The sequence below is a fragment of the Magallana gigas genome, chromosome 4 (assembly GCF_963853765.1).
Source record: "Magallana gigas chromosome 4, xbMagGiga1.1, whole genome shotgun sequence".
NCBI classification, from domain to species: Eukaryota; Metazoa; Mollusca; class Bivalvia; order Ostreida; family Ostreidae; genus Magallana; species Magallana gigas.
Window position 1 is genome coordinate 18,842,219 of NC_088856.1, and position 26,725 is coordinate 18,868,943.

A 26,725-nucleotide genomic window follows, 5' to 3' on the forward strand; every position below is an offset into this window, starting at 1 on the left:
AATGTTTGTACATCTTGATTTTTACTTTAGAATGTAAAAAAGGAAAGATTACGTACCATTAACTTTGTTCCATGATCACATTGAAAAATACCGTTGTTTTAGTTGATCAATTGTTGCTTCAAAAAATGATAAGTATCAAGCGACTGACAAACATACGCAGAAAGGTACAAACAGATTTTGGTAAGAAAAACCGCCAGTTGTGTTTTGGTGACTTTATCAGTGTACACTAGAAATAAATACAGGTAACTGTACATTTTTAACATATATGAATAGTCACGGTAGTAGAAATGCACAGATATACAAATGCAGAAGCGCAAGCTATGCAGCATATATATAGTATTTTGTCTGTTAAGCATTCTGATGAATGTCCCTGAAGAAAATATCAAAGCGCATTCTACTAATGTTATCCCAAATATGGGCTATCACGTGAAAAAATGGTACTCACTGCTTCTAATTCAATAGGACGTACATCTCTTTTGAACATTGCCAATGGGGCATTTTAATAGGTTGATATAAGTCCTTATATGCAATGTTTTTTAAATGTGAGCATAGAAATTGAAGTTCAGACATAATTGTCCATATTAATTTCATAAATTCTGAAAAATCATTCAAAATGAATTTCCAAAGGACAATTCAAAATGGTATATATTTTCAATACGCTTTGTATACACTGAAACTTGTAGTAGCCCACAATGCCTTGCAACTCATTCAATTGATTGGTTAGTCGATAAAAGTAAACAGATGGCTAATTAAGTATGCAAATTTATGCCGACGTCACAAAATATAGTGGTCTCGACCTGTTAAAGCATGAATAAACAGGAGTTGACGACAACTATCACTTCCAAGAACTGACTTTGCTTTTGATATATCCAAAACTCTGTGGTTTTTCATTGACGTTTGTTTGTCAGTGGTGAAAAATATTTGTCTGCCTTCTTTTGCGTAATGGCACAGCAGAACTAGCAAATCAGTGTCTTCTCCATACACAACCATTGTGTGATCGTCTGCCTTAGTAACAGCTGTCTGACATATCAACAAAGCTACATCACCCTCATTTTGTATAGCTTCGATATTGCTCTCTTTCAGTTTAGCAAAGCTTTGCTTGTTTGATACATTCAGAAGAAGTTTTCTTCTTTATTCTCAGTGGCATATTCTCAGTAAAAGTGATTGTGTTTGTTTGAATTCCTTTACTGCGCCTCATGTGAGTCATATCTTAAGTTGATGTACGTACCGATGTAACCATCCATTACAACGATGGGATTTTGAAAGCGCCCTTTGACATGATCAGCATATTTTGAGCAAATCTAGGAAAATGTCTCGCCTTTGGACCATGGTATTCGATGCAGTAGAGATCCTCCATTGATTACATTTAATAGATTTGTTGTTGGGAGTTCTTCAGCATGGCAGTCACCTGTACTCCATATAGCTTCAGCAAGCGTGGCTTTTGCTGCCTGCTTTAAAAGACCATTTGCTTCAAACACTGATGACGGAAAGCTTGAAAGTTCATATTGAAACAACTCAGCTGTTGTGTTCAGTGTTTCTGATCCAACAGCTGTCAACCTCTGAAACATGAGCTGAGGATCAATTTGCAAGAATTGTGTGACATTACTGTTCGATGTTCCTTTTATATCAAGAAGAACCACTTGATCTTTCCTTTTAAATGAAATTTCTGATACCAATTGTCCAGCCATAGACTGTATATTTTTTTCGCCTATACTCTTTGCAGCATCTGCATTTGCGTCGTTGTCCGCAATCATTCCGGTTTCAATGTTACGCAAAGTCTTGTCATGTAAGACAAATGGGTCCCTATCTTTCAAGAAGTCGCGCAATACATTTACATCTTTGTTGTCTTTTCCATTCTTAATCTGGACATATCGACATGCTGATCACTTGTTTGGTATTCTGTGTCAGTAAATGTTTGGATCGCCTGATTATATTCTGCTAATGTTGGCATAAACAAAAGCAATTGCGCCCTCTGAGCTTCCCCCATTCCTCTTCCACGTGTTAATCCGCCTGTAGATTTCACGCTCCTCATCAATACCTGCTCTATAATCCAATCAGTAGACAAACCTGACCAACGCCGATCGGTTCTGCGTAAAACATGATTTCCCTTCATAAAATGGTTATATACCTCTGGGTGGACTCTGTCTAGGTCCTGCATTTGAGATAGATACAAATACACAGATTTAGCATACAGATTGTGAACTGCAGCTGCATAATATGGCAACATTTCCTGCAATGTGAAAAGATGAAGCTGCCAATCCCCTGTCCTTTCTACAACCAAGAAGCGTTTCAAAATGGCAACCATCTCACTAAATAAATGCCATAATTGTGCTGTTCGAGATTGTTTGATTTCATTTGTTTTGTCTCGAATGCACTTCTCCAATGCAGTGAAAACAGGACCATCAATAGCCTGCTTAACAGAAATGTCTCTCGAATACAGGCGACTGTATAACTCATCTGCTTTGTCCAAAACGGGATTTGCCTCCTCAAAGTCACTTTCAACTTCATCACACTGATTCATATCGAATATATGTCCGTTAAGCATGCATTGCATCGCAGTGTCCAAAAGCATCATTGCTCGAACTGCCGGGAAACTGCCTTCCCGCTTAACATATGACTAACAGCATTTGGGGCATATATGAGTTCTAGTATTTCTCTAAGCCCAAAGTCTGACATAATTTTACCGATGCCGCCAATAAAACTCATATCTGCGTGGAAAGCTCCCAGACGTACGACAACGTTGCTACATTCCTCACTACTTGTCATCATAACTGCTTTCCAGTATAAGGGTTGATCAAACGTTATGATTGGAGTTCGATTATATCGTGAAACTTCTTTGGAAACAAACATCAACGTTGAAAAGATGCAATTCAAATCACTTGAGTTCAAATCAATCATGGGCAAAAAAGTTATATCTGAAACCCCTTGATTATTGCTTTCTTGAACCATTTGCATCATCCCAGACCAACCAGGCAGAGGTGATCTTAAAGGTCATAGAACATTTCTCAAGGTGTCGATCTTCAAAGAAAAGTTCATGCTTTTAAGAGGTCTCAGCTCTTGGAATTTAAGTTTCGTGAACTTTTTGTGTTTTTCCGCATTGAAGTAAAATGAGCTGATATGGCCAGATGCAATTAAGTCATCAGTAGTAACATCCAAGCGTTGAATGCCTAGAGGGTTTTTCTCTAACCCGGGAGACAAACAAGATATAATCCCCATACCATGAAAGGTGTTATTTCCATCAATGGTGTTGATGTTATGGTCTACATTATCAGCTACAAATTGTAGACAATGGGATTCGTCTAAAGGGCATGTGTCTTGCTTTGATGAAATGACAGCAGATGATTCGAATTTCTTGACTTCAGAGTATGATGAAAAAAACCCATACTGTTTAGGGTATCTATTAGAAACCTGGACCCAAACATATGATGCAGTTGCACTGCAATTCCAATTTGAAGAAGTTCTATCACTACTGTGGTTTCATCAATATTCGTTGAATATCAATTTTCGTGGATTTCGTTTTTAAGTTGATACACGAAATTAAATGTTTATTGAAATGCAATTTTTATTAACATTTTGTATTACTGAGGTCATTGGCCACGAATTTACATCTCCTTGAAACTGTGATTTTCACTGCCCCCCTACTTTTTCTCAGAGCAACGAATTGTTTTATATTTACATTTAAAATTTACATATAAAAAATTGAATTATCATAGATTAACCCCCCCCCCACTTTTTGGGGAGTATGAAAAATTGGACTGAAATTAAGGAAATTAGGAGTGAAATTAAAGTTAGGAAAATAATACAAATTCATTTTTTTTCTTTTTTTTGTTGCTTGTCTCAAGATTTTTGGGATGGGTCTGGCCCCCACATTAAAAAATAATGCTGCGTGCCTTTGCCAATTTCAGTTTAGATTTTACACCCTGTTTTCTAGAAACATCCAGTTAGTAGCCTAAGATATTTGTTTGTTCGTTTGTTCTTTCTATTTCATTTCAATTAAAAATTTGCTAAAAATTCAGAAATACAAAGCAGTATTGGGAAAAATGGTATTTTCCGCGCTTGCAACGGATAATAGCTAATATTGAATATTATATACTCTTTCGTAGTGTATGCAGATCTCCATATTGCTATTCTTTGCCTTCGAAATGGTTTTTGCACAGTCTAGAATTTCCTTTACCAAAGGATTCTTTGTGTCAAGTTTGGTTGCTATAAACCAACACGGTTAAAAAGATTAAGTTGGAATGCTTAGAGTTTGAAGGATGTACTGACAACGTACACATAACTATGCACGTCAAATAATGGGTTATAGAATTAAAAAGAATAAAAAATGAAAATAATTTACAACAATCCAATCTATTCTTACTTAAAGGTGTTTTTTACTCAGGGTTTGACTTCTCAAATTCGGATTTTCATAAAGTTCAATGTCATGAGTAAAACTTGTTCTAAACACAAAAAGTATTTATGAAATGAATTATTGACATAACATTCGAAATTTTTACTTTATTATGGAATTAGGCTCAAACAAAAATAGACTATTAGCCAAACAGAGGAAATTCGGACTAAATTTTGCAGAATGATAATTCATTTCATTAGAATTTTTTTGTTTAGAACAAATTTTACTCATTACATTGAACTTTATAACAATCCGAATTTGAGAACTCAAACCCTGAGTAAACAACCCCCTTAAACATTTTTGGCAGTACTTTAAATATTAAAAGTTAAGATTCTATATTTTAGTCTATATAATTTTGCATATTTTCTGATGGTTTAACTTCACTTAATTATTAAATCAGTAAAATGACAAGAATTGTAAAAATATTGAAAAATGCATAAAAACGATAAAAGACACCATATCTCAAAATTTTGATCATGAACTCATATAAATTTTATACCAACAGAATAAGGTCAATATAAGAAGTTTAATATTAAAAATGTTTTTATTTTATCATCATTCAAATTTTTGTAAAATTAGATAAAAAAAATGGGAAGTAATTTGAAAAATGATAGAGGAAATTCGGACTGGAATGTTTTTAAAAATTGTCGCTGAAATCTTAAAGTTTTGTATCTATTTAGTGCCCCTTCCATTTATCAACTGTATTTCATTCTTTAAAGTGTTTATTTGTTTGTAATATTTTTACAATTGAAAAAAATTCAATTGTATTGTAAAATTTTGTGGGATTTTTCTTGATTTTTCAACAAATGTTCAATGGCTATTAACTAAAAAAGTAGGTAACTAACCTACTGTTTTAAAAGTGAAAAATAAAACAACAATCAAAGGTCTATTACATCAATACTAGTAGATGGTTTTTCATTATCATCAGTGGATTTTTTTTTTCATTCTGAGTAAACGTCATCATTAAAATATATTTTAAAAATAATATCAAGCAAAAGCACTATAAATTGTATAATGATAATAACCACATCAATTATATTCAAATGAAAAAGCACCATGATCTTGATATACTAAAAGACACGCATTAAAACTTTAAATGTTCAAATCTAATGTTATAATTGTTTGAAGTGAAACTGCCCTACCTGATGTATTGCTAAGGAATTTTATGTGTGCGCGGTCAAACGGATTTTTGTGAGCGGACCTCATTTCATTAATATATATTTTTTACATTAAACCCCCATTAACTTAAGTTGTTTCCAAGATTTTCTACATTTATAACTAAGCCCAACGTGTTAATGGAACATTTATTTAATTATAAAAAGTTTTCAGTACATGTCTAAAATGAGTTAAGAGGAGTCAATTGCTATAGATTTCAAAATTCTTTTAAACTCTGTCCTCTAGATTATCTTTGGGTGGGGGTCGTCATTGTCTGACATTCTTATCATTAACATTGTATGATGGAGAGGCTACGACGTTTACCATCTTCATTCTTGTCATCATTAGGCGGGGGTCTTCGTCGATCGCCACTTTCTTCATTTTCACGTTCGGCACGAGGAGAAGGTCTACGCTTGGTTCCATCTTGCTCGCTTTGACGTTCATCACGTGGGAGAGGTCGTCGTTTGTCGCCATATTCAACGTGGCCCATAGGTGGTTTAAGTTTTTGCCGATCGACAGTATCTACATTTTGACGATCGTCTTGAGTAGGAGGCTTGCGTTTAGGTTCATTTTGATCGTTTTGGCGTTCATCACGTTGTGGGGGTTGTCGCTGTTCTCCATTTCCATTGTTGTCATCACGTGGTGGAGGTCGTCGTTTGTCGCCATCTTCAACGTAACCAACACGTGGTTGAAGTCTTTGCCGATCGCCACTATCGCTATTTTGACGTTCGTCTTGAGTAGGAGGCCGGCGTCTAGGTTCATCTCGATCGCTTTGACGCTCATCACGTTGTGGAAGTTTTTGTCGATTGGCGCTTTCTTCAATTTCATGTTCGCCACGAGAAGGAGGCCTGCGTTTAGGTCCATCTTGATTGTTTAGGCGTTCCTCACGTTGTAGGGGTTGCCGTCGTTCGCTATTTTCTTCACGTATACGTTGGCCTCGAAAAGGAGGCCTGCGTCTAGGGTCATACATGTATATAGCGCTTTGACGGTCATCACGTTGTGGAGGTTTTTGTCGATTGCTACTTTGTTCAATTTCACGTTGGCCAAGAGCTCGAGGAGAAGGCCTGCGTCTAGGTTCATCTCGATCGCTTTGACGTTCATCACGTGGGGGTTGTCGTCGTTCGCAATCTTCATCATCAGCAACGCATGGTGGGGGTCGTAGACGCTCATCATTTTCATTGTCACCGTCACGAAGCGGGTGTTCTCGTCGTTCAAACTCTTTGTTATCCCCAACGCCTTATTTAAGAATAATAAAAAAATATTTTCTATTTATTTACAAATTTCGATCATTTGAATGGTTTTTTTTTAATTTAAGTTTTACTTTTAACTTGGCTGTTTCAAGCATAAGGGTTTTAGCAAACAGACTGACTAAGGTAATCTACAAGCCTAGATTTTTGGCATAACAAAAGATTTGTAACAAAAAAATCTCAACCTGATTTTTCAGTTTTACAATCATTTGATTATTAAGGTTAAATCGAAGCTCAGTCTATCATTTATTCCTTTTTAGTTTGCTGCTTTGCGAAATTTTGCGAAATATTTTAAAGGGGCATGGTCACGATTTTGGTCAAAAAATATTTTTCCGGTTTTAATATCAACAATGCTTCAGAAAGGCATTCTTAATAGGCAACCGGAATTTGAGTCTCATTTGTTGAGTTATAAGCGAGTTACAGAGCTTGACATTCTATGCTATGTAAACAGAGTAAAAATTTCAGTTTTTAACCTAAAACGAATGTGTTAAACTTTTGGAATTGTAAATCAATGATTAAAATAGATAAAAAGATAGAAAAATAAGCTGGAAAAAGATTTTTACTGGAATATGGAACCTATGTAAATAAAAATAGGGCACGAGCCTTGTTTTCATGACAAAGAATTGTGAGCTCTGTATCTTGTTTATAACTCTACGAATGACTCAAATTAATTTGATCATTAGGAATGCATTTCTAAATCATTATAAATAATAAAAACATAAAAATAAAATTGGACCAAAATCGTGACCATGCCCCTTTAAGACTTGACAACTTTAATTATTGAAGAAGGATAAATATTGTTAAAATTTTCTCACTAGGTTTTGTTTTTATCTACTGTTTTTGACAAATGAAAGACAAATAAGGAACAAATAAACAAAGGTTACCTTGCTTTTCTAGATTTTTGAGGACACGCTCAAGACGATTCAATGCATCTACAAATACATAGACGTATTAACGGAGTGATTCAAATGACAATATTTACCCACGTATCTAATCTCAAGTCACTAATATATAACACTGTTGTCTAATATTCATCATTATTTGGTTTAAAACTAATGAAACTATAAAATACAAGAGAACGTTAAGTTATTTTTCACCTTTTTCCTCTCCATACTTTGGTGTCTGTTATAAAAACAAGCAGAATGATAAACTTATTTAAAATTCTAAATATCAAAGACATTTAATGTTTTTATATAATAATCAAGTTATAAACAACATGTAAAAACGATTTGGAGATTTTTAAAATAATAAAGTGTTTAAAAGGAAAACATCTTAAAGTGTTAACGACTGGGTTACAAAATTTAATCATTACAAACCATATTTTATTTCATCCATTTCCGAAAATTAAAAGAGAATAACTAAAAATCTCGAGACTAAAAAATAACTTTTAATTTGAAAATAACTTAAAAAAAACATACCAATGATCTTGCCTGCACGAGCAGACACCCGCACAAAACAGTCAAGCAGACAAGGGTAGGCCTCATCTTGTTTCTATGATCTCGATGAAGGCTTCAACTCTGTATAATACAGGACAGGGTTATAAAAATTGTGACCACGTTAAATCGTCATACTGGGGATTCCATTGATTTTAAATATCTATGAGTCGTCCGTTGAAATATTGTTCTTGAAAGATTTGTTAGTATAAATAACTCTTTACCTGCTCAGACAATGCATTTTGATACACAGGTAGACAAATTTGAGAATTGCTTCGAGATAAGAATTCTTTTAACAATAAGAAGTGAACAACCAGACAAATATTATGCAATGACATAGAATGTATTTGTTCTTTTTATCTCGGATATTTCTTTGAAATCAAATTCCCGAATCCGACATTGGGAACAAGGTCATTTGGATTACTGCAATTTTAAAAACAAATTAAAATATTAGAAATAGAAAAGAACATGGTTCAGTGAACGATTTAAAACTAGAGAGTGAAAGACACGCCAGTTTGTTCAATTGTGATCGTTATACAAGATATTTCTATGACACAGGATTAACAATTACTAATCACCCACTATTACCATACAGTGGATTAAATAACCCAATCAGTTCATTCGTAATAAAATGCTCATTGTTAAACTCAATTTGTTGAAGGCAATATTATTGTGCCTCATATGCCTCACTTTTCTCATTTTCTGTTTAAAGTTTGAGAATTATTTTTTTTTGGCCTTTTTTTCTTTGACTTAGAACACTCCTGTACTCTTTGGTACTTAAAATTGAAAAATATTACCGTATCTAGTAAGTGCTTTGTACGCATTGTATATCATGTCGGGATATTTTAAAAGTTTTCCTTTTTTTTAAATTCCAATTTTAATGTTTGAACCCTTTCTAGAGCCCCGCTATAGTTCTAGAGTCACAGTTTGAATAATTTGAATTTTTTCTTATTAAGATGCTTTGGGATTTTTCTAATGCAGATGTTTTTGTTCCTATATTTTACTATGTTTTACTTACAAAATGGTATTTGCGCAATCTTGAATCTCCTTTATATAAGGATACTTTGTGCCAAGTTCAGTTCCTATTGATCCCCTTGGTTCATAAAACTAAGTTAGAAAAATTAAGGGTATACATATTTACTGACAGACGTACATGCACTGATAGAGACATAGAGTTATGAACGTTAGACAACAGATTATAGAATAAACTAGACAGGATCTCGTTGCGAGCAACGAGGAGGTCTTTCGTGCGATTTTTTTAAAGGTTATATGAACTTGACTTTAATATTAAAACCTTTATGTTCTTATCGGGGCAACATAACAAAAATTTGATGGTTGAATATTGTGGGAATATCATTTTCAGCATTTTTTTTTAATTCTATATCGATTTTCAAAATAATGCTTTTTAAAATATTTGTTCTGTTTATGATATGTTATCAAGGTTTTGGATTTCTGATCCCTTAAAACCCCTAATTAAGGAACGCATGATAAAATAATTATAATTTATTGTTAAATAAATGTGAGATAAACATTTTTGCTTCCTAAACATATAACAAAATATTTCTCAGTAAAGTTCTATAGATTAAATCCTTTAGAACTCTTTTGGCCCCTAGTTTGAGGGACTGGCCCTATTTTGTTCAACAATTGTTTAAAATTTTGTTACCGGTCTTTTGTAAAGACTGTTTTAGGGGCTGACCCTTATCTCCTTATTGGGGCCATATAACAAAATTTCGATGGTTGAATATTGACTAGAGCATCATTCTAAGCATTTATTATTCCATATTGCTTTTCAAAATATTTGCCCTCTTCGAGATATAATTGATCAAAGTTTTGGACTTCTGGCCCCTTTAAACCCCTAATTACGTAACGCATGATAAAGCTTTTTATAATGGATAGTTCAACATGTGTAAGATGAACATTTTTGCTTCTTAAACATATCACAAAATATTTCTCAGTAAATTGCTATGGAAGAAAGACTTTAGAGCCTTTTTGGCCCCTTGAATAAAGGGCCAGCCCCTTTTTCCTGACATTATATGAAAGGTCTTTTGATATTAAACATATTTTATTCAACAAGCATTTAGAAATTCGTTACCGTTTTTTAGCTGTCTGGGATAGGACATTTTAGGGGCTGACCCCATATCTCCTTATTGGGGCCAGATAACGAAACTTTCATAATTGAATATTGTTTAAAACATCATTCTAAGCATATTTAGGGTCTTCCGTTTCCAACGGAAGACCCTTTTGTTTTTCTACGGTTTCTTTTTTTTCTTATTAGGGTCTTCCGTTTTCAACGGAAGACCCTCTTGTTATTCTTCGGTTTCTTTTTATTATTATTATACTTTTTCTTTTTTTTTCTGACTCCTTCTCGGCTTTATAACTCAAAAAGTTTCTAACCGATTTTGATGAAATTTTCGGAGATAATGTGAAACTATTATCCCTCAAAGATGTTAAAGTTTTCTTGAGAACGTCAATTCCGTTTTTACGTTACATCAGTTTTAAAATTTTCAAAAAGTCATTTTGTCCGCGGCGTTTCTCAAAAACGCTTTAGGATAGAGGCTTGAAATTTTCAATGATTATGATTTGGTCGATTTACCTCTGTAATAAGGTTCGAAATGAAAATCTGTCACTTCCGGTCGAAACCGGAAGTAAAACAAATTTTTCGAAAAAATGAATTTTCTGATCAAATCAAAAAAGAATATGTGTTTTGTAGAGCTTATTAAACTGAATCTAACACTTAAAGTTGTTTTGTAATCGGACGATGCATTAAAGAGATATCGGGGTTTAAAAATTGATTTTTCCGGAAATTTTGATTCCGCGGCCTTGGTTTAAAAAATAGCGTAATGTTAAAGTAAAATTAACTCGTACCAAAAATAATTGTTAAGTCGTACTTGAACACATTCGGATTTTTTTTGTTAAGTCGTTCTTGAAAACGGAAATTTTTTGTTTAGTCGTACTTAAAATCATTCGGATTTTGTTAAGTCGTACCAGGAATAATTCGATTTTTTTCATCTTTTTATTTTAATTACTCTTGTTATTGGTTTAAGAGCTCTGCTTCTTACAGGAACTTCCAGCTTTACTTCCGACATTTACGGAAGACCCACTCGTTGCTTTGCAACGAGCTTTGCTCTAGTTATTATACTTTTTCTTTTTTTTTCTGACTCCTTCTCGGCTTTATAACTCAAAAAGTTTCCAACCGATTTTGATGAAATTTTCAGAGACAATGTGAAAATATTTTCCCTCAAAGATTTTAAAGTATTTATGACAACGTCACTACCGTTTTTACGTTACGTCATTTTTAAAATTTTCAAAAAGTCATTTTGTTCGCGGCGTTTCTCAAAAACGCTTTAAGATAGAGGCTTGAAATTTTAAATGGTTATGATTTAATCGATTTACCTCTGTAATAAGGCTGGAAATGAAAATCTGTCACTTCCGGTCGAAACCGGAAGGGAATCAAATTTTTCAAAAACAAAAAAAAATTTCTGATCAAATCAAAAATGAATATGTGTTTAATAGAGCTTATTAAGCTTAATCTAACACTGAAAGCTGTTTGAAAATCGGACGATGCATTACAGAGATATACGAGTTCCAAAAATGATTTTTCCGGAAAATTTGATTCCGCGTTTTTGGTTAAGAAATTAGTATCAAGTTCTTGGTTAAATTAACTTGTACCTAAAAATTAATAGTTAAGTCGTACTGTAACACATTCGGATTTTTTTGTTAAGTCGTTCTTGAAATCAGAAAGGTTTTTGTTAAGTCGTACGTAAAAATATTCGGTTTTTGTTAAGTTGTACCAGGAATAATTCGATTTTTTCATCTTTTTATTTAAGGTACTCTTGTTATTGGTTTAAGAGCTCTGCTTCTTACAGGAACTTCCAGCTTTACTTCCGACATTAACGGAAGACCCACTCGTTGCTTTGCAACGAGCTTTGCTCTAGTTCTTATTATTATTATTCTTTTTATTTTTTTTCCAACTCAAATATTTCAAAAACGCTTGCATCGATTGTTTTGAAATTAACAGATTTAATGTGTATCTAAAAGATCTCTATGATATGAAAAAATTATTTGATGACGTCATCAATTTCATCAGATATTGACGTTTTTCAAGTTTTAAAAAGTGATTTTGTCCGGAGCTTTTCTTATTTTTGATTTAAGATAAAGCTATGAGATTTACAGAGGAGGTAGAACTATCGTTTTACTTATGACATAAGGCTGGAAATTCAATTCGGACACTTCCGGTCGAAACCTGAAGCAAAACATTTTTTTTTGAATTTTCATGTTTTTCAATTTTAAAAATTTTACGTACGTATCTTACAGTAATTGTCATGCTGAGTTCAAAACTGAAATCCGTTTTTGAATCGGACGATGCATTACAGAGATATTGGGGTTTAAAAATTGATTTTTCCGGAAATTTTGATTCCACGTCCTTGGTTTAAAAAATAGCGTTATGTTCAAAGTGAAATTAACTCGTACCAAAAAAATTGTCAAGTCGTACTTGAACACATTCGGATTTTTTTTTTGTTAAGTCGTTTTTGAAATCGGAAAGGTTTTTGTTAAGTCGTACTTAAAATCATTCGGATTTTGTTAAGTCGTACCAGGAATAATTCGATTTTTTTCATCTTTTTATTTTAGTTACTCTTGTTATTGGTCTGCTTCTTACAGGAACTTCCAGCTTTACTTCCGACATTAACGGAAGACCCACTCGTTGCTTTGCAACGAGCTTTGCTCTAGTTTATTCTATATTGCTTCTTAAAATGTTTGTCCTTTTTGAGATATAATTGATCGAAGTTTCGGACTTCTGGCCCCTTAAAACCCCTAATTACGTAACGCATGATAAAACTTTTATAATGTTTAGTTGTATATGTGTAAGATGAACATTTTTACTTCTTAAATATCTTACAAAATATTTCTCAGGAAAGTGCTATGGAAGAAAGACTTCAGAGACGTTTTGGCCCCTAAATTGAGAGGCCAGCCCGTTTTTCTTGATGTCCACTGAAAGATCTTTTAAAAATAAATTTTAATTGTTCTACATGTCTTAACAAAATATTTTCGATAAAAAAGATACATAAAGAAAACCAAGAAAAATCACTACATTTTTTACATCTCAATTTTCGGGTCCTGGCGAGCTTCGGCAACAATTCCTGAAAATTTGAATTTGATATTTCTTATGTCATTTAGGAGGAGTATAACTGACAAGCTGACGCTCTAAAAATCGCTTAAATGTTAATATCTCTGAAACGGAAATGACGTCATTTAACCAAAAAATTTCCAATAAGGTTAAGATCAATATCTATCAGATCTGAAAGTTTCATGAAAATTGGCCGAGCCATTTCCGAGAACTAGCGTGCACAAAATTTGTAAGAAAAAAACCCAAAAATAATAATAATAGGGAAGTAGAAACCGAAGAAAAACAATAAGGTCTTCCGTTGGAAACGGAAGACCTTAAATATAAACGCGGGTATGATAAGGCAACTCTCAGCGATCGATTGAGTAAAAATTCTTCTGATCGATATGACGTCACAATAGGCAACATGATGTCATATTTTACTCAGACACCACATGTCAATTTTAAATTTATCTCTGGTTTAAATTATAAAACTACAGGCGTAAAGGGTCACTAGGAACTCTATTAACTGAATATATATTCGATTTCTCTGTTTTGGGTATAATAATCATTGATGACGTCACAAGCATGTTTCACAGAGAAGATCAATGTCGGGAGACAAATCATCGCAATGAAGTGTAAACAATGCCGAAAAAAATATTTATTCAATACAGTTACAGATTAAAATGAGTGTAAGTAAGGATATAATCAGAATAATACGACATAGATATTTTGCTTTATCAGCGAGTGGTATAAGGTAAACAGATAGATATTTATATGGTTCGACCCGCCTTTCCTCTGTCAGTGTGTACAAAAAGGCAAACGTTTAACAATACCCCGAAAATTATGAAAACTGAATTTGGTAAATATCAAAAGTATAAGACCTAAAATACTTAAAAAAGCTGCTAGAATCCTATGCTTTGTTACTGTAAGTTAAAAATACGTAGTATTTTCAATGAAATTGAAGAAGTTGAGGGGGTTTCTTTGCCGATCGTCACTCCCTAGTTTGACGTTCGCCTTGAGAAGGAGGCCTTCGTCTAGGTTCATCTCGATCGCTTTGACGTTCATCACGTTGTGGAGGTCTTCGTCGATTGCCACTTTCTTCAATTTCATGTTCGCCACGAGAAGGAGGCCTGCGTTTAGGTCCACCTGGATTGTTTTGGCGTTCCTCATGTTGTAGGAGTTGTCGTCGTTCGCTATTTACTTCACTTTTACGTTGGCCATGAAAAGGAGGTCTGCGTCCAGGGTCATACATGTATTTAGCGCTTTGACGTTCATCACGTTGTGGAGGTTTTTGTCGATTGCTACTTTGTTTAATTTCACGTTGGCCAAGAGCTCGAGGAGGAGGCCTGCGTCTAGGTTCATCTCGATCGCTTTGACGTTCATCACGTGGGGGTTGTCGTCGTTCGCAATCTTCATCATCAGCAACGCATGGTGGGGGTCGTCGACGATCACCATTTTCATTGTCACCGTCACGAAGCGGGTGTTCTCGTCGTTCAAACTCTTTGTTATCCCCAACGCCTAATTTAAGAATAATAAAAAAAAAAATTCTTTTTATTTACAAATTTCGATCATTTGAATGTTTTTTTTTAAATTTAAGTATTACTTTTAACTTGGCTGTTTCAAGCATAATGGTTTTAGCACAGAGACTGACTAAGGTATTCTACAAGCCTAGACTTTTTGGCATAACAAAAGATTTGTAACAAAAAAATCTCAACCTGATTTTTCAGTTTTACAATCATTTGATTATTAAGGTTAAATCGATGCTCAGTCTATCATTTATTCCTTTTTAGTTTGCTGCTTTGCGAAATTTTGCAAAACATTTAAAGGGGCAAGGTCACGATTTTGGTCAAAACATATTTTTCCGATTTTAATATCAACAATGCTTCAGAAAGGCATTTTTAATAGACAACCGAAATTTGAGTCTCATTTGTTGAGTTACAAGTGAGTTACAGAGCTTGAAATTCTACGCTATGTAAACACAGCGTTTGTTAACATTTTGAACGTTGAATTAAAAATTTCAGTTTTAAACCTAAAACGAATGTGTTAAGCTTTAGGAATTGTAAATCAATGCTTAAAATAAATAAAAAGATAGAAAAATAAGCTGAAAAAAGATTTTTACTGGTATATGGAAACTATGTATATAAAAAAAGGGCACGAGCCTTGATTTCATGACAAAGAATTGTGAGCTCTGTATCTTGCTTATAACTCTACGAATGACTCTCAAATTGAATTTGATCATTAGGAATGCATATCTAATGCATAGTAAATAATAAAAACATAAAAATAAAATTCGACCAAAATCGTGACCATTCCCCTTTAAGACGTGACAACTTTAATAAATTTTCTCACTAAGTTCATCTCGATCCGTTTGACGTTCATCACGTTGTGGAGGTCTTCGTCGATTGCCACTTTCTTCAATTTCATGTTCGCCATGAGAAGGAGGCCTGCGTTCAGGTCCACCTGGATTGTTTTGGAGATCCTCACGTTGTAGGAGTTGTCGTCGTTCGCTATTTACTTCACTTTTACGTTGGCCACGAAAAGGAGGCCTGCGTCTAGGGTCATACATGTATTTAGCGCTTTGACGTTCATCACGTTGTGGAGGTTTTTGTCGATTGTTTCTTTGTTCAATTTCACGTTGGCCAAGAGCTCGAGGAAGGGGCCTGCGTCTAGGTTCATCTCGATCGCTTTGACGTTCATCACGTGGGAGTTGTCGTCGTTCGCAATCTTCATCATCAGCAACGCATGGTGGGGGTCGTCGACGATCAACATTTTCATTGTCACCGTCACGAAGCGGGTGTTCTCGTCGTTCAAACTTTTTGTTATCCCCAACGCCTTATTTTAGAATAATAAAAAAATATTTTCTATTAATTTACAAATTTCGATCATTTGAATGGTTTTTTTTTATTTAAGTTTGTTTTACTTTTAGCTTGGCTGTTTCAAGCATAATGGTTTTAGCACAGAGACTGACTAAGGTATTCTACAAGCGTAGACTTGTTGGCATAAAAAAAAATTGTAACAAAAAAATCTCAACCTGATTTTTCAGTTTTACAATCATTTGATTATTAAGGTTAAATCGATGCTCAGTCTATCATTTATTCCTTTTTAGTTTGCTGCTTTGCGAAATTTTGCAAAACATTTAAAGGGGCATGGTCACGATTTTGGTCAAAACATATTTTTCCGATTTTAATATCAACAATGCTTCAGAAAGGCATTTTTAATAGACAACCGAAATTTGAGTCTCATTTGTTGAGTTACAAGTGAGTTACAGAGCTTGAAATTCTACGCTATGTAAACACAGCGTTTGTTAACATTTTGAACGTTGAATTAAAAATTTCAGTTTTAAACCTAAAACGAATGTGTTAAACTTTTGGAATTAAAATCAATGCTTAAAATAAATAAAAAGATAGAAAAATAAGCTGGAAAAAGATTTTTTACTGGTATATGGAACTTATGTAAATAAAAAAGGACACGAGCCTTGTTTTCATGACAAAGAATTGTGAGCTCTGTATCTTGCTTATAACTCTACGAATGACTCAAACTAATTTGATCATTAGGAATGCATTTCTAAAGCATTATAAATAATAAAAACATAAAAATAAAATTGGGCCAAAATCGTGACCATGCCCCTTTAATACTTGACAACTTTAATTACTGAAGAAGGATAAATATTGTTAAAATTTTCTCACTAGGTTTTGTTTTTATCTACTGTTTTTGACAAATGAAAGACAAATAAGGAACAAATATACAAAGGTTACCTTGCTTTTCTAGATTTTTGAGGACACGCTCAAGACGATTCAATGCATCTACAAATACATAGACGTATTAACGGAGTGATTCAAATGACAATATTTACCCACGTGTCTAAACCTCAAGTCACTAATATATAACACTGTTGTCTAATATTCATCATTATTTGGTTTAAAACTATTGAAAACATAGAATACAAGAGAACGTTAAGTTATATTTCACCTTTTTCCTCTCCATTCTTTGGTGTCTGTTAAAAAAAGAAGCAGAATGATCAACTTGTTTGAAATTCTAAACATCAAAGACATTTAATGTTTTTTCTATAATAATCAAGTTATAAACAACATGTAAAACCGATTTGGAGATTTTAAAAAAAAATACTGTTTAAAAGGAAAACATCTTAAAGTGTTAACGACTGGGTTACAAAATTTAATCATTACAAACCATATTTTGTTTCATTCATTTCCGAAAATTAAAAGAGAATAACTAAAAATCTCGAGACTAAAAAATAACTTTTAATTAGAAAATAACTAAAAAAAAACATACCGATGATCTTGCTCGTACGAGCAGACACCCGCACAAAAAAGTCAAGCAGACAAGGGTAGGCCTCATCTTGTTTCTATGCTCTCGATGAAGGCTTCAACTCTGTATAATACAGGACAGGGTTATGACGTTAAATCGTCATACTGGGGATTCCTTTGATTTTAAATATTTATGAGTCGTCCGTTGAAATATTGTTCTTGAAAGATTTATTAGGATAAATAACTCTTTACCTGCTCAGACAATGCATTTTGATACACAGGTAGACAAATTTGAGAATTGCTTCGAGATAAGAATTCTTTTAACAATAAGACGTGAACAATCAGGCAAATATTATGCAATGACATAGAATGTATTTGTTCTTTTTATCTCGGATATTTCTTTGAAATCATATTCCCGAATTCGACATTGGGAACAAGGCCTTTTTGGTTACTGCAATTTTAAAAACAAATTAAAATATTAGAAATAGAAAAGAACATGGTTCAGTGAACGATTTAAAACTAGAGAGTGAAAGACACACCAGTTTGTTCAATTGTGATCGTTATACAAGATATCTCTATGACACAGGATTAACAATAACTAATCACCCACTATCACCATACAGTGGATTAAATTAACCCAATCAGTTCATTCTTAATAAAATGCTCATTGTTAAACTCAATTTGTTGAAGGCAATATTATTGTGCTTCATATGCCTCACTTTTCTTATTTTCTGTTTAAAGTTTGAGAATTATATTTTGGGGGGATTTTTTTCTTTGAATTTTGGTAACAGACTTAAAACACTCCTGTGCTGAATAATACCATACTCTTTGGTACTTAAAATTGAAAAATATTACCGTATCTAGTAAGTGCTTTGTACGCATTGTTTATCGTGTCGGGATATTTTAAAAGTTTTCCTTTTTTTATTCCAATTTTAATGTTTGAATCTTTCTATAGCCCTGCTATAGTTCTAGAGTCACAGTTTGAATAATTTGAATTTTTCTTATTAAGATGCTTTGGGATTTTTCTAATGCAGATGTTTTTGTTCCTATATTTTACTATGTTTTACTTTCAAAATGGTATTTGCGCAATCTTGAATCTCCTTTATATAAGGATACTTTGTGCCAAGTTCAGTTTCTATTGATCCCCTTGGTTCATAAAACTAAGTTAGAAAAATTAAGGGTATACAGATTTACTGACAGACGTACATGTACTGATGGAGACATAGAGTTATGAACGTTAGACAACAGATTATAGAATAAAATATAAACGCGGGCATGATAAGGCAACTCTCAGCGATCGATTGAGTAAAAATTCCTCTGATCGATGTGACGTCACAATAGGCAGCATGATGTCATATTTTACTCAGACACATGTCAATTTTAACTGTATCTCTGGTTTAAATTATAAAACTAAAGGCGTAAACGATCACTAGAAACTCTATTAACTGAATATATATTCGATTTCTCTGTTTTGCGTATAATTATCAGTGATGACGTCACAAGCATGTTTCGTAGAGAAGATCAATGTCGGGAGACAAATCATCGCAATGAAGTGTAAACAATGCCGAAAAAATATTTATTCAATACAGTGAGTGTAAGTTGGGATATAATCAGGCATAGTTATTTTATTTTATCAGCGAGTGTTATAAGGTAATCAGATAGATATTTATATCGTTTGATCAGCCTTTCCTCTGTCAGTGTGTACAAAAAGGCAAAAATTTAACAATACCCCGAATATTATAAAAGATGGATTTGGTAAATATCAAAAGTATCCGACCTAAAATACTTTAAAAAGTGCTGCTTCGTTACTGTAAATGAAAAATACTTAGTATTTTCAATGAAATTGAAGAAGTTGAGGGGGTTTTTACAATATTTTATTCTATGCAATTATCAATGGGATTCTAGCAGTAATACTGATAAACATGAACTAATTGCCGATCGAATTATTGTATCATATATACAAATGAACTTCGGGGTAGTGTTACATTTTTTGATTTTTTAAGGTAAAAAAGTGATCTATTTTTAACTGTTACGTGAAAACCAAGGCACGACAGCTTCAAAGATTGAGTCGATTCCGAAATAGAAAAATAAAATCTCGGTGAACATTCACTTGGTATTAATATCCAGCACTGTTTTCATAAAATTAAACAGTTTTTTGACTGTCATTAAACTCAGAGTTGCCTTAACCTACCCTAAGAATACAATGCGAAACAACTACCTTTTACCAATCCATGCATTTTGTAAAGCGCATTCTTACTAAGAAATATATACATGTATATACAAAATTTAAAGTAAAAGGAATTTAATGCGCGGTCAAGGGGTTGTCAAGGGGTTGTGAGCGGACTTTATTCTTTTTTTAAAATTTACATTAAACGTCCTTTTGTTTCCAACCTATATTGATATATGTAAATGAATTTATATGCGATAGAACAGCAGAATTCTGACTGCTTTTAAGGTGGGTCGCGGGTTTACTCCATAAAAAATCTCACGAGATAACATACCCTGAAAATTTGTCAAATCGTTCTGTAGGATTTACAGTTCATTATGTAAAATATTTATCAAATTTGTCTACGCTGTTTTTATGCAATACCTTTTTGAACTTGGTGTTGTTGATGGTGCTGTTTTGACGCTTTTCTGATAAATACATAGGAAAATGAGCATATTTCGAGATGGAGTTATTTTGAGAAATTGCAAGTAACTTTTAAACAGCTTATACAAATTTATCAACTGTTTCTGAGTCAAAAGAATAAGCGATTTAAAATAAATTTATATAAAAAAATAGATATGTGTTCTCGCTAGATTTTTTTGCTATTTTATCTTTATTTTTGATAATTTTAACGAAAATTGCCGTATTTTCGTATTTGACGTGAGTACGACGTCATTTATTTTTAACCTGTTTCACTTATTTAGAAATCAAATTTAGAATTCTTAAGTTTAATCTAGACGCTAACATTTCTGAAAAAGCATTTTTGGAGAGTATGAAAATAATACGGAGATAAAAAGAGAGCATATTTTATTATAAATATGAAGTTATAAGGCCTCCCGTGTACCCTCGGTTAGCATTGGCCTGTAAAAACAATAATTCTTAATTTTGCTTTTTATAAAGACTTCCTTTTTATAGAATTAAAAAGATTTGTTTAGTTGCTATTAAGAATATTAAATAAAAAAGCCCACTTTTGCCTTCTTATTCTAAATCAGAGAATGCAGAGCATAGTTTTATTTCATATCTAAAATTTAGAGGAAAAGGTGGTACCAAATTTTTAAGTAGGTTCCCAATTTCCACATTCTCTTTGTCAATGTTATGTTAAATGTTAATGTCAATACATGTATATACAAATAGTTTCAAATCTGGAAAACGGATGATATTTGTAAGATGTGGAATTTTATTTTTTTGGTAATACAAATTTACACAACTAATTTAGAAAATTTAATTTCCTGGTTTTGCTCCTACCTTTTTTCGGTCAAAATAGTTACGATATACTTACTATTAATGCTTGTAATTTTTTTTCTTTTGAAGGATTATTACGGACCCAAACTATTTTACAGATACATCTCTCTCTCTCTCTCTCTCTCTCTCTCTCTCTCTCTCTCTCTCTCTCCCTCTCTCTCTCTCTCTCTCTCTCTCTCTCACGTTAGAGACTACATGACTGTCATAACTTAGCTTTTATGTACAATTTCACGTCTGCAAAACTCAGACTTGATATGAATTACTACTTTTGAATTTACACTATAGAGCTAAATCGAATTACTTCATTATAACTAAGAGCATTTAATGTTAGAAAATGTGAAGCGGGAATCCTTGAGATATCACCTTTATGACGTCATAAACAAATGTGCACAAAACAGCCAGTCGAGTTGTCTAAATTTAGTACAGAATTTGATGACGAAAGTAAACCCGCGACCCACCTTAAAATTGCTTCCACGCATAACATGATTTGTTTTTACATTTTTAACAAGGTACAACGTGTAAATGCAATTTTTTTTTAATATAAAAAAAAGTTTGTACATGTACGTTAAAAAAAGTCAATTGATTTCGATTTCAAAAATCTTTTAATCGCTGCTCTCTTGGTTATCTTTGGGTGGAGGTCGTCGTCGGTTGCAATCTTCATCATCAGCATCGCATGGTGGAGGTGGTCGACGTTGACCACGTGGTGGAGGTCGTTGACGTTGACCATCTTCATTATCGCCATCACGTGGTGGGGGTCTTCGTCGATCGCCACTTTCTTCATTTTCACGTTCGTCACGTGGTGGGGGTCTTCGCCGTTGGCAATCTGCATCATCAGCATCACATGGTGGGGGTCGTCGACGTTGACCATCTTCATTATCGCCATTACGTTGTGGGGGTCTTCTTCTAGCACCACTTTCCTCATTTTCTCGTTCGTCACGTGGTGGGGGTCTTCGACGTTGGCCATCTTCATTATCGCCATCACGTGGTGGGGGTCTTCTTCTATCACCACTTTCCTCATCTTCTCGTTCGTCACGTGGTGGGGGTCGTCGGCGTTGACCATCTTCATCATCGCCATTACGTGGTGGGGGTCTTCTTCTGTCTCCACTTTCCTCATTTTCTCGTTCGTCACGTGGTGGGGGTCTTCGACGTTGACCATTCTCGTTTTCTCTTTCATCACGTGGTGGGGGTCTTCTTCTATCACCACTTTTCTCATTTTCTCGTTCGTCACGTGGTGGGGGTCTTCGCCGTTGACCATCTTCATTATCGCCATCACGTGGTGGGGGTCTTCGCTGTTGACAGTCTTCATCATCAGCATCGCATGGTGGGGGTCGTCGACGTTGACCATCTTCATTATCGCCATCACGTGGCGGGGGTCTTCTTCTATCACCACTTTCCTCATTTTCTCGTTCGTCACGTGGTGGGGGTCTTCGACGTTGGCCATCTTCATTATCGCCATCACGTGGTGGGGGGGGTCTTCTTCTATCACCACTTTCCTCATGTTCTCGTTCGTCACGTGGTGGGGGTCGTCGGCGTTGACCATCTTCATCATCGCCATTACGTGGTGGGGGTCTTCTTCTGTCTCCACTTTCCTCATTTTCTCGTTCGTCACGTGGTGGGGGTCTTCGACGTTGACCATTCTCGTTTTCTCTTTCATCACGTGGTGGGGGTCTTCTTCTATCACCACTTTTCTCATTTTCTCGTTCGTCACGTGGTGGGGGTCTTCGCCGTTGACCATCTTCATTATCGCCATCACGTGGTGGGGGTCTTCGCTGTTGACAGTCTTCATCATCAGCATCGCATGGTGGGGGTCGTCGACGTTGACCATCTTCATTATCGCCATCACGAGGTGGGGGTCTTCGTCTATCACCACTTTCATTTTCACGTTCGTCACGTGGTGGGGGTCTTTGGCGTTGACCATCTTTATTATCGCTATCACGTTGTGGGGGTCTTCGCTGTTGGCAGTCTTCATCATCAGCATCGCAGGGTGGGGGTCGTCGACGTTGACCATCTTCATTATCGCCATCACGTGGTGGTGGTCTTCGTCTATCACCACTTTCATTTTCACGTTCGTCACGTGGTGGGGGTCGTCGACGTTGACCATCTTCATTATCACCATCACGTGGTGGGGGTCTTCGTCTCTCTCCCTTTTCGTTATCCGCAATGCCTAAATGAAGACATATCAAAAATTGTCAATAGATTTACAAATTTTAATCGCTATTTTGTTTTTAATAAATATTTTCCTTTTGATTGATTAAAATGGCGCCATGGTCTAGGCCATTTCTAGACTATACTAATCTCTTTAGAAAGAAAAGCTATATATAAAAGTATGAAGAATATAACAAAAATATTCAAATTCAAAACTAATATAAATCATTTCTTCCGAAAAATTCTCATTTTGTTGTTCTACTATTACACTCGTTTAATATTTTGGGATAAATCTAAAACTCATTCTATTTTTTGCTTTTTTTTTATTTTGCCGCTTTGCTAAATTTTCAAAACAAATCAATTGTCGCAACTTGAAATAATGACGGAGGATTTATTTTCTTAACACTTTTTCTTTTAGGTAGTTTTATCATTGTTTACAAAAATGAAGGACATTGAAAGAATACATGAATTAATGAATAGATAAATGAATGTACTAAAATGTCTTTGAAAGAGTAAAACAAGCATATATAAGTTACCTCGCTCTTCTAGATTTTCTAGGAGACGTTCAAGACGATCTAATGCATCTACAAAAACATACGTATATGAAGCGATTAATTAAAAGGACAATGTTTAACCATCACTGAACCTCAACTGATTAATATATTACAGTTCTGTCTAACATTTATCATTATTTGGTTTAAAACCAAATGAAAACCAAGAAATAGTTATGTCATATTTTACCTTTTCCTTCTCCATTCTTTGGTCTCTGTTAAAATTCAAGCATAATGATTAATTAATATATATAATTTTTGTTTTCAAAACAATTCTTATAGTATATCATTTTAAAAAAATATTTACAAAAGGAGATTTGGAAATAAAAAAAAAGAGGCCGATAGGCCTTAATTGTCAGCTGAGTAACATAGCCCATACACAAACTTGTCGAGGAGTCTCTTATATGCATTTTTTTAGGCTTCATTCTGGAGAAGAATAATTATTATATTGGGAAGACGACCACCTCCCTGCCTGTAATTTTTTTAAAAAGGACTATTAAGCCAATCATTTTAGCAAAAAACTTAAAGATCATAAAAAAGAAATATACCTGATATATAAAAGGGGAAACACTCTGATAGAAAATAGTTTCCCCATATTGTTTAACTTTCAACATAAATATTAGTATACATGTATACTTTAAACAACCACCAATCCGCTATCCCCCATCCCCATGGACAGACAGATTATCTTCCTGTAATTTTTTTAAAAAGGACTATTAAGCCAATCATTTTAGCAAAAAACTTAAAGATCGTAAAAAAGAAATATACCTGATATATAAAAGGGGAAACACTCTGATAGAAAATAGTTTCCCCATATTGTTTAACTTTCAACATAAATATTAGTATACATGTATACTTTAAACAACCACCAATCCGCTATCCCCCATCCCCATGGACAGACAGATTATCTTCCTATGGGCATTTAAACAAACAAGTTTGAAAAACTATATTGTATTACTCACTTCTATAATAATGTATTATCGAAGATGACAGCTTTTTTTTTAAATATGCACTCAGTTTTTATTAAACGTCGGTAGACGTTTTTCGAACATTATATAAATTAACACTAAATGGCCATTTTGGCCATACCCTGCATTAAGAACCCCACCCTATACACTAAATGAGTGATTTAAAATTTAAAATTTTGATAGATGGTTTATTTTCTTTCTTTATATGCAGTTGTTATTAAATTAACAGAAGTAAAGAATACGATTTTTAAAAAACCCATAAAATGCATCAACACTATTTGGATATAAAAAAAATAAGAGAAAAACTAAAATAACATAAAATCCATTTCCAGAAAAAAAAATCTCGTATTTACTTTCAATGAAAAAACTTACCGGTCTTGCCTGCACGAGCAGACACCCGCACAAAACCGCTAGGCAGAGGAGGGTAGCCTTCATCTTGTTTCTACAATCTCAGTTAAGGCCTGCGCCCTTTATATACTGGACAGGGCGCTAGAAATCGTGACCACGTTAATCGCCTTAAGGAGGATTCCATTGAATCTAAATGTTTATGAGTCGTCCGTTGAAATATTGTTCTTGTAAGTTTTTGTTAGAATGATGAGAAAATTTGACCGTATACTTGCACAGACAATGGGTTTTGAAACACGGGTAGACAAATATGAGATTTGCATCGAGATTAGAACTTTTTTTAACAACGATTCTTCAAAAAATATGTTCTGACGTAGAATTCATTTGTGCTTTTGATCACAGCCATTTCTTTAAGCTCCGACATGTAGTATTGTTTGACAAAATTACTACAATTAAAATATTTGAATTAGGAAAGACCAAGACCGATGAAGGATTTAAGGCAAGAAAGTGAATGACCCATCATGCAATTTGTTCAATTGTGAATCTATAGATAAGATCATCTCTGTGGCACAAGATTAACGATTACTTCCCATACATTATTACCAAGTTCAATTGGTTCAATTATTTCGAGCAGTCCACCATAACCTAAATGCTCGTTTTTGTTAATTTTGATAGGTTAAAGATCATATTATTGCATATAATAATGTATTGCTTTTCTTTTTTTTCTGTTTAAAGTTATTATAACATCTTTGGGTTTTTTCTTGAAATTTAAGTAACGGACTACAAATAGAATGTAATAAAATAAGATAATATAATAACTAGATGCTGTCATTAGACAGTAATACCCGCACCATGTGTTTGCCCCTAAATAACACTGTTTTGTACCAGTTTAATTAAAAATGAAGGCTGTATGCAAGCTCCGGTAATACAATTAAAATTTATAATTTTCATATGATAATACACATCGTGACATGAGCAGCACTTTATGTGCAATATGGGGTAGAACTGTTTGCATTGAATTTTCAGTAAATCAATAATCTTAACATTTTATGTCATAGAAAGTATAATGGTCTATATAATTATTACAAACAAAATTGAAAATTAAATTATGCCCCCTCCCCGTGGCGGTTGCCGGTTTTAGATTTGCTTCTGTGTGCCTACATGAACATCATCGTGTGCACAGATTTAGAGAAGGGGTGGGAGTGAGGGGTCCAGACCCACCCCCCCTCCCCATGAAAATTCATTTATATCAATTGTAAAAGTACCAAAAATACACCTTGGACCCCAATGCTCTTACAGACATGTAAACGCTCAAACCCATTGCGCTTCAATGTTAGGTAACATTATTTGGGGGGTAAATATTTAATCAATATTTGATATACTTTATTGTTTATCTCAATAGAAAGTATACATGTACATCACAATATGCAGGTGTCCTGCACCACCTTAAAGCTGTTATTTACCTAATAAAATAGTGCAAGTGGATTTGAAGAATAGGTCATAAAAATACATGCATGTTACAAATGAATGATCTTTGTCTGAAGTTACGTACACAACACAGGTCTGCATGTCTCATTAGCGGGTACTAGTTTTACCCAGCTCTTCGATAAGATGGGTTCACGTGTACACATACATGGGTGTTGCTAAAACGCGGAACGGAAAACGGAACGGAAA

General features: G+C 34.0%; 3 protein-coding genes across 3 annotated transcripts; all 3 read right to left on the minus strand.

The window, feature by feature from the left end:
* Positions 1 to 5,724: 5,724 nt before the first annotated feature.
* LOC136269484 (balbiani ring protein 6-like) lies at positions 5,725 to 8,515 on the minus strand. Its single transcript, XM_011435436.4, has 4 exons — positions 8,211 to 8,515; positions 7,890 to 7,914; positions 7,677 to 7,724; positions 5,725 to 6,781 (listed from the first exon to the last, which is right to left on the minus strand). Exons 1-4 carry the CDS (start codon positions 8,274 to 8,276, stop codon positions 5,835 to 5,837), a joined length of 1,086 nt encoding a protein of 361 aa, XP_011433738.3. The 5' UTR covers positions 8,277 to 8,515; the 3' UTR covers positions 5,725 to 5,834.
* A 5,457-nt stretch (positions 8,516 to 13,972) lies between these two features.
* LOC105332746 (balbiani ring protein 6) lies at positions 13,973 to 17,813 on the minus strand. The gene is made up of 5 exons (XM_066081540.1): positions 17,620 to 17,813; positions 17,299 to 17,323; positions 17,085 to 17,132; positions 15,679 to 16,161; positions 13,973 to 14,847 (listed from the first exon to the last, which is right to left on the minus strand). Exons 1-5 carry the CDS (start codon positions 17,683 to 17,685, stop codon positions 14,321 to 14,323), a joined length of 1,149 nt encoding a protein of 382 aa, XP_065937612.1. The 5' UTR covers positions 17,686 to 17,813; the 3' UTR covers positions 13,973 to 14,320.
* A 3,748-nt stretch (positions 17,814 to 21,561) lies between these two features.
* On the minus strand, positions 21,562 to 25,191 carry LOC117681980 (eukaryotic translation initiation factor 3 subunit A). The gene is made up of 4 exons (XM_034448614.2): positions 25,079 to 25,191; positions 23,929 to 23,953; positions 23,724 to 23,771; positions 21,562 to 23,206 (listed from the first exon to the last, which is right to left on the minus strand). The coding sequence occupies exons 1-4, from the start codon at positions 25,139 to 25,141 to the stop codon at positions 21,645 to 21,647; spliced, it is 1,698 nt and encodes a 565-aa protein (XP_034304505.2). The 5' UTR covers positions 25,142 to 25,191; the 3' UTR covers positions 21,562 to 21,644.
* Positions 25,192 to 26,725: the final 1,534 nt, after the last annotated feature.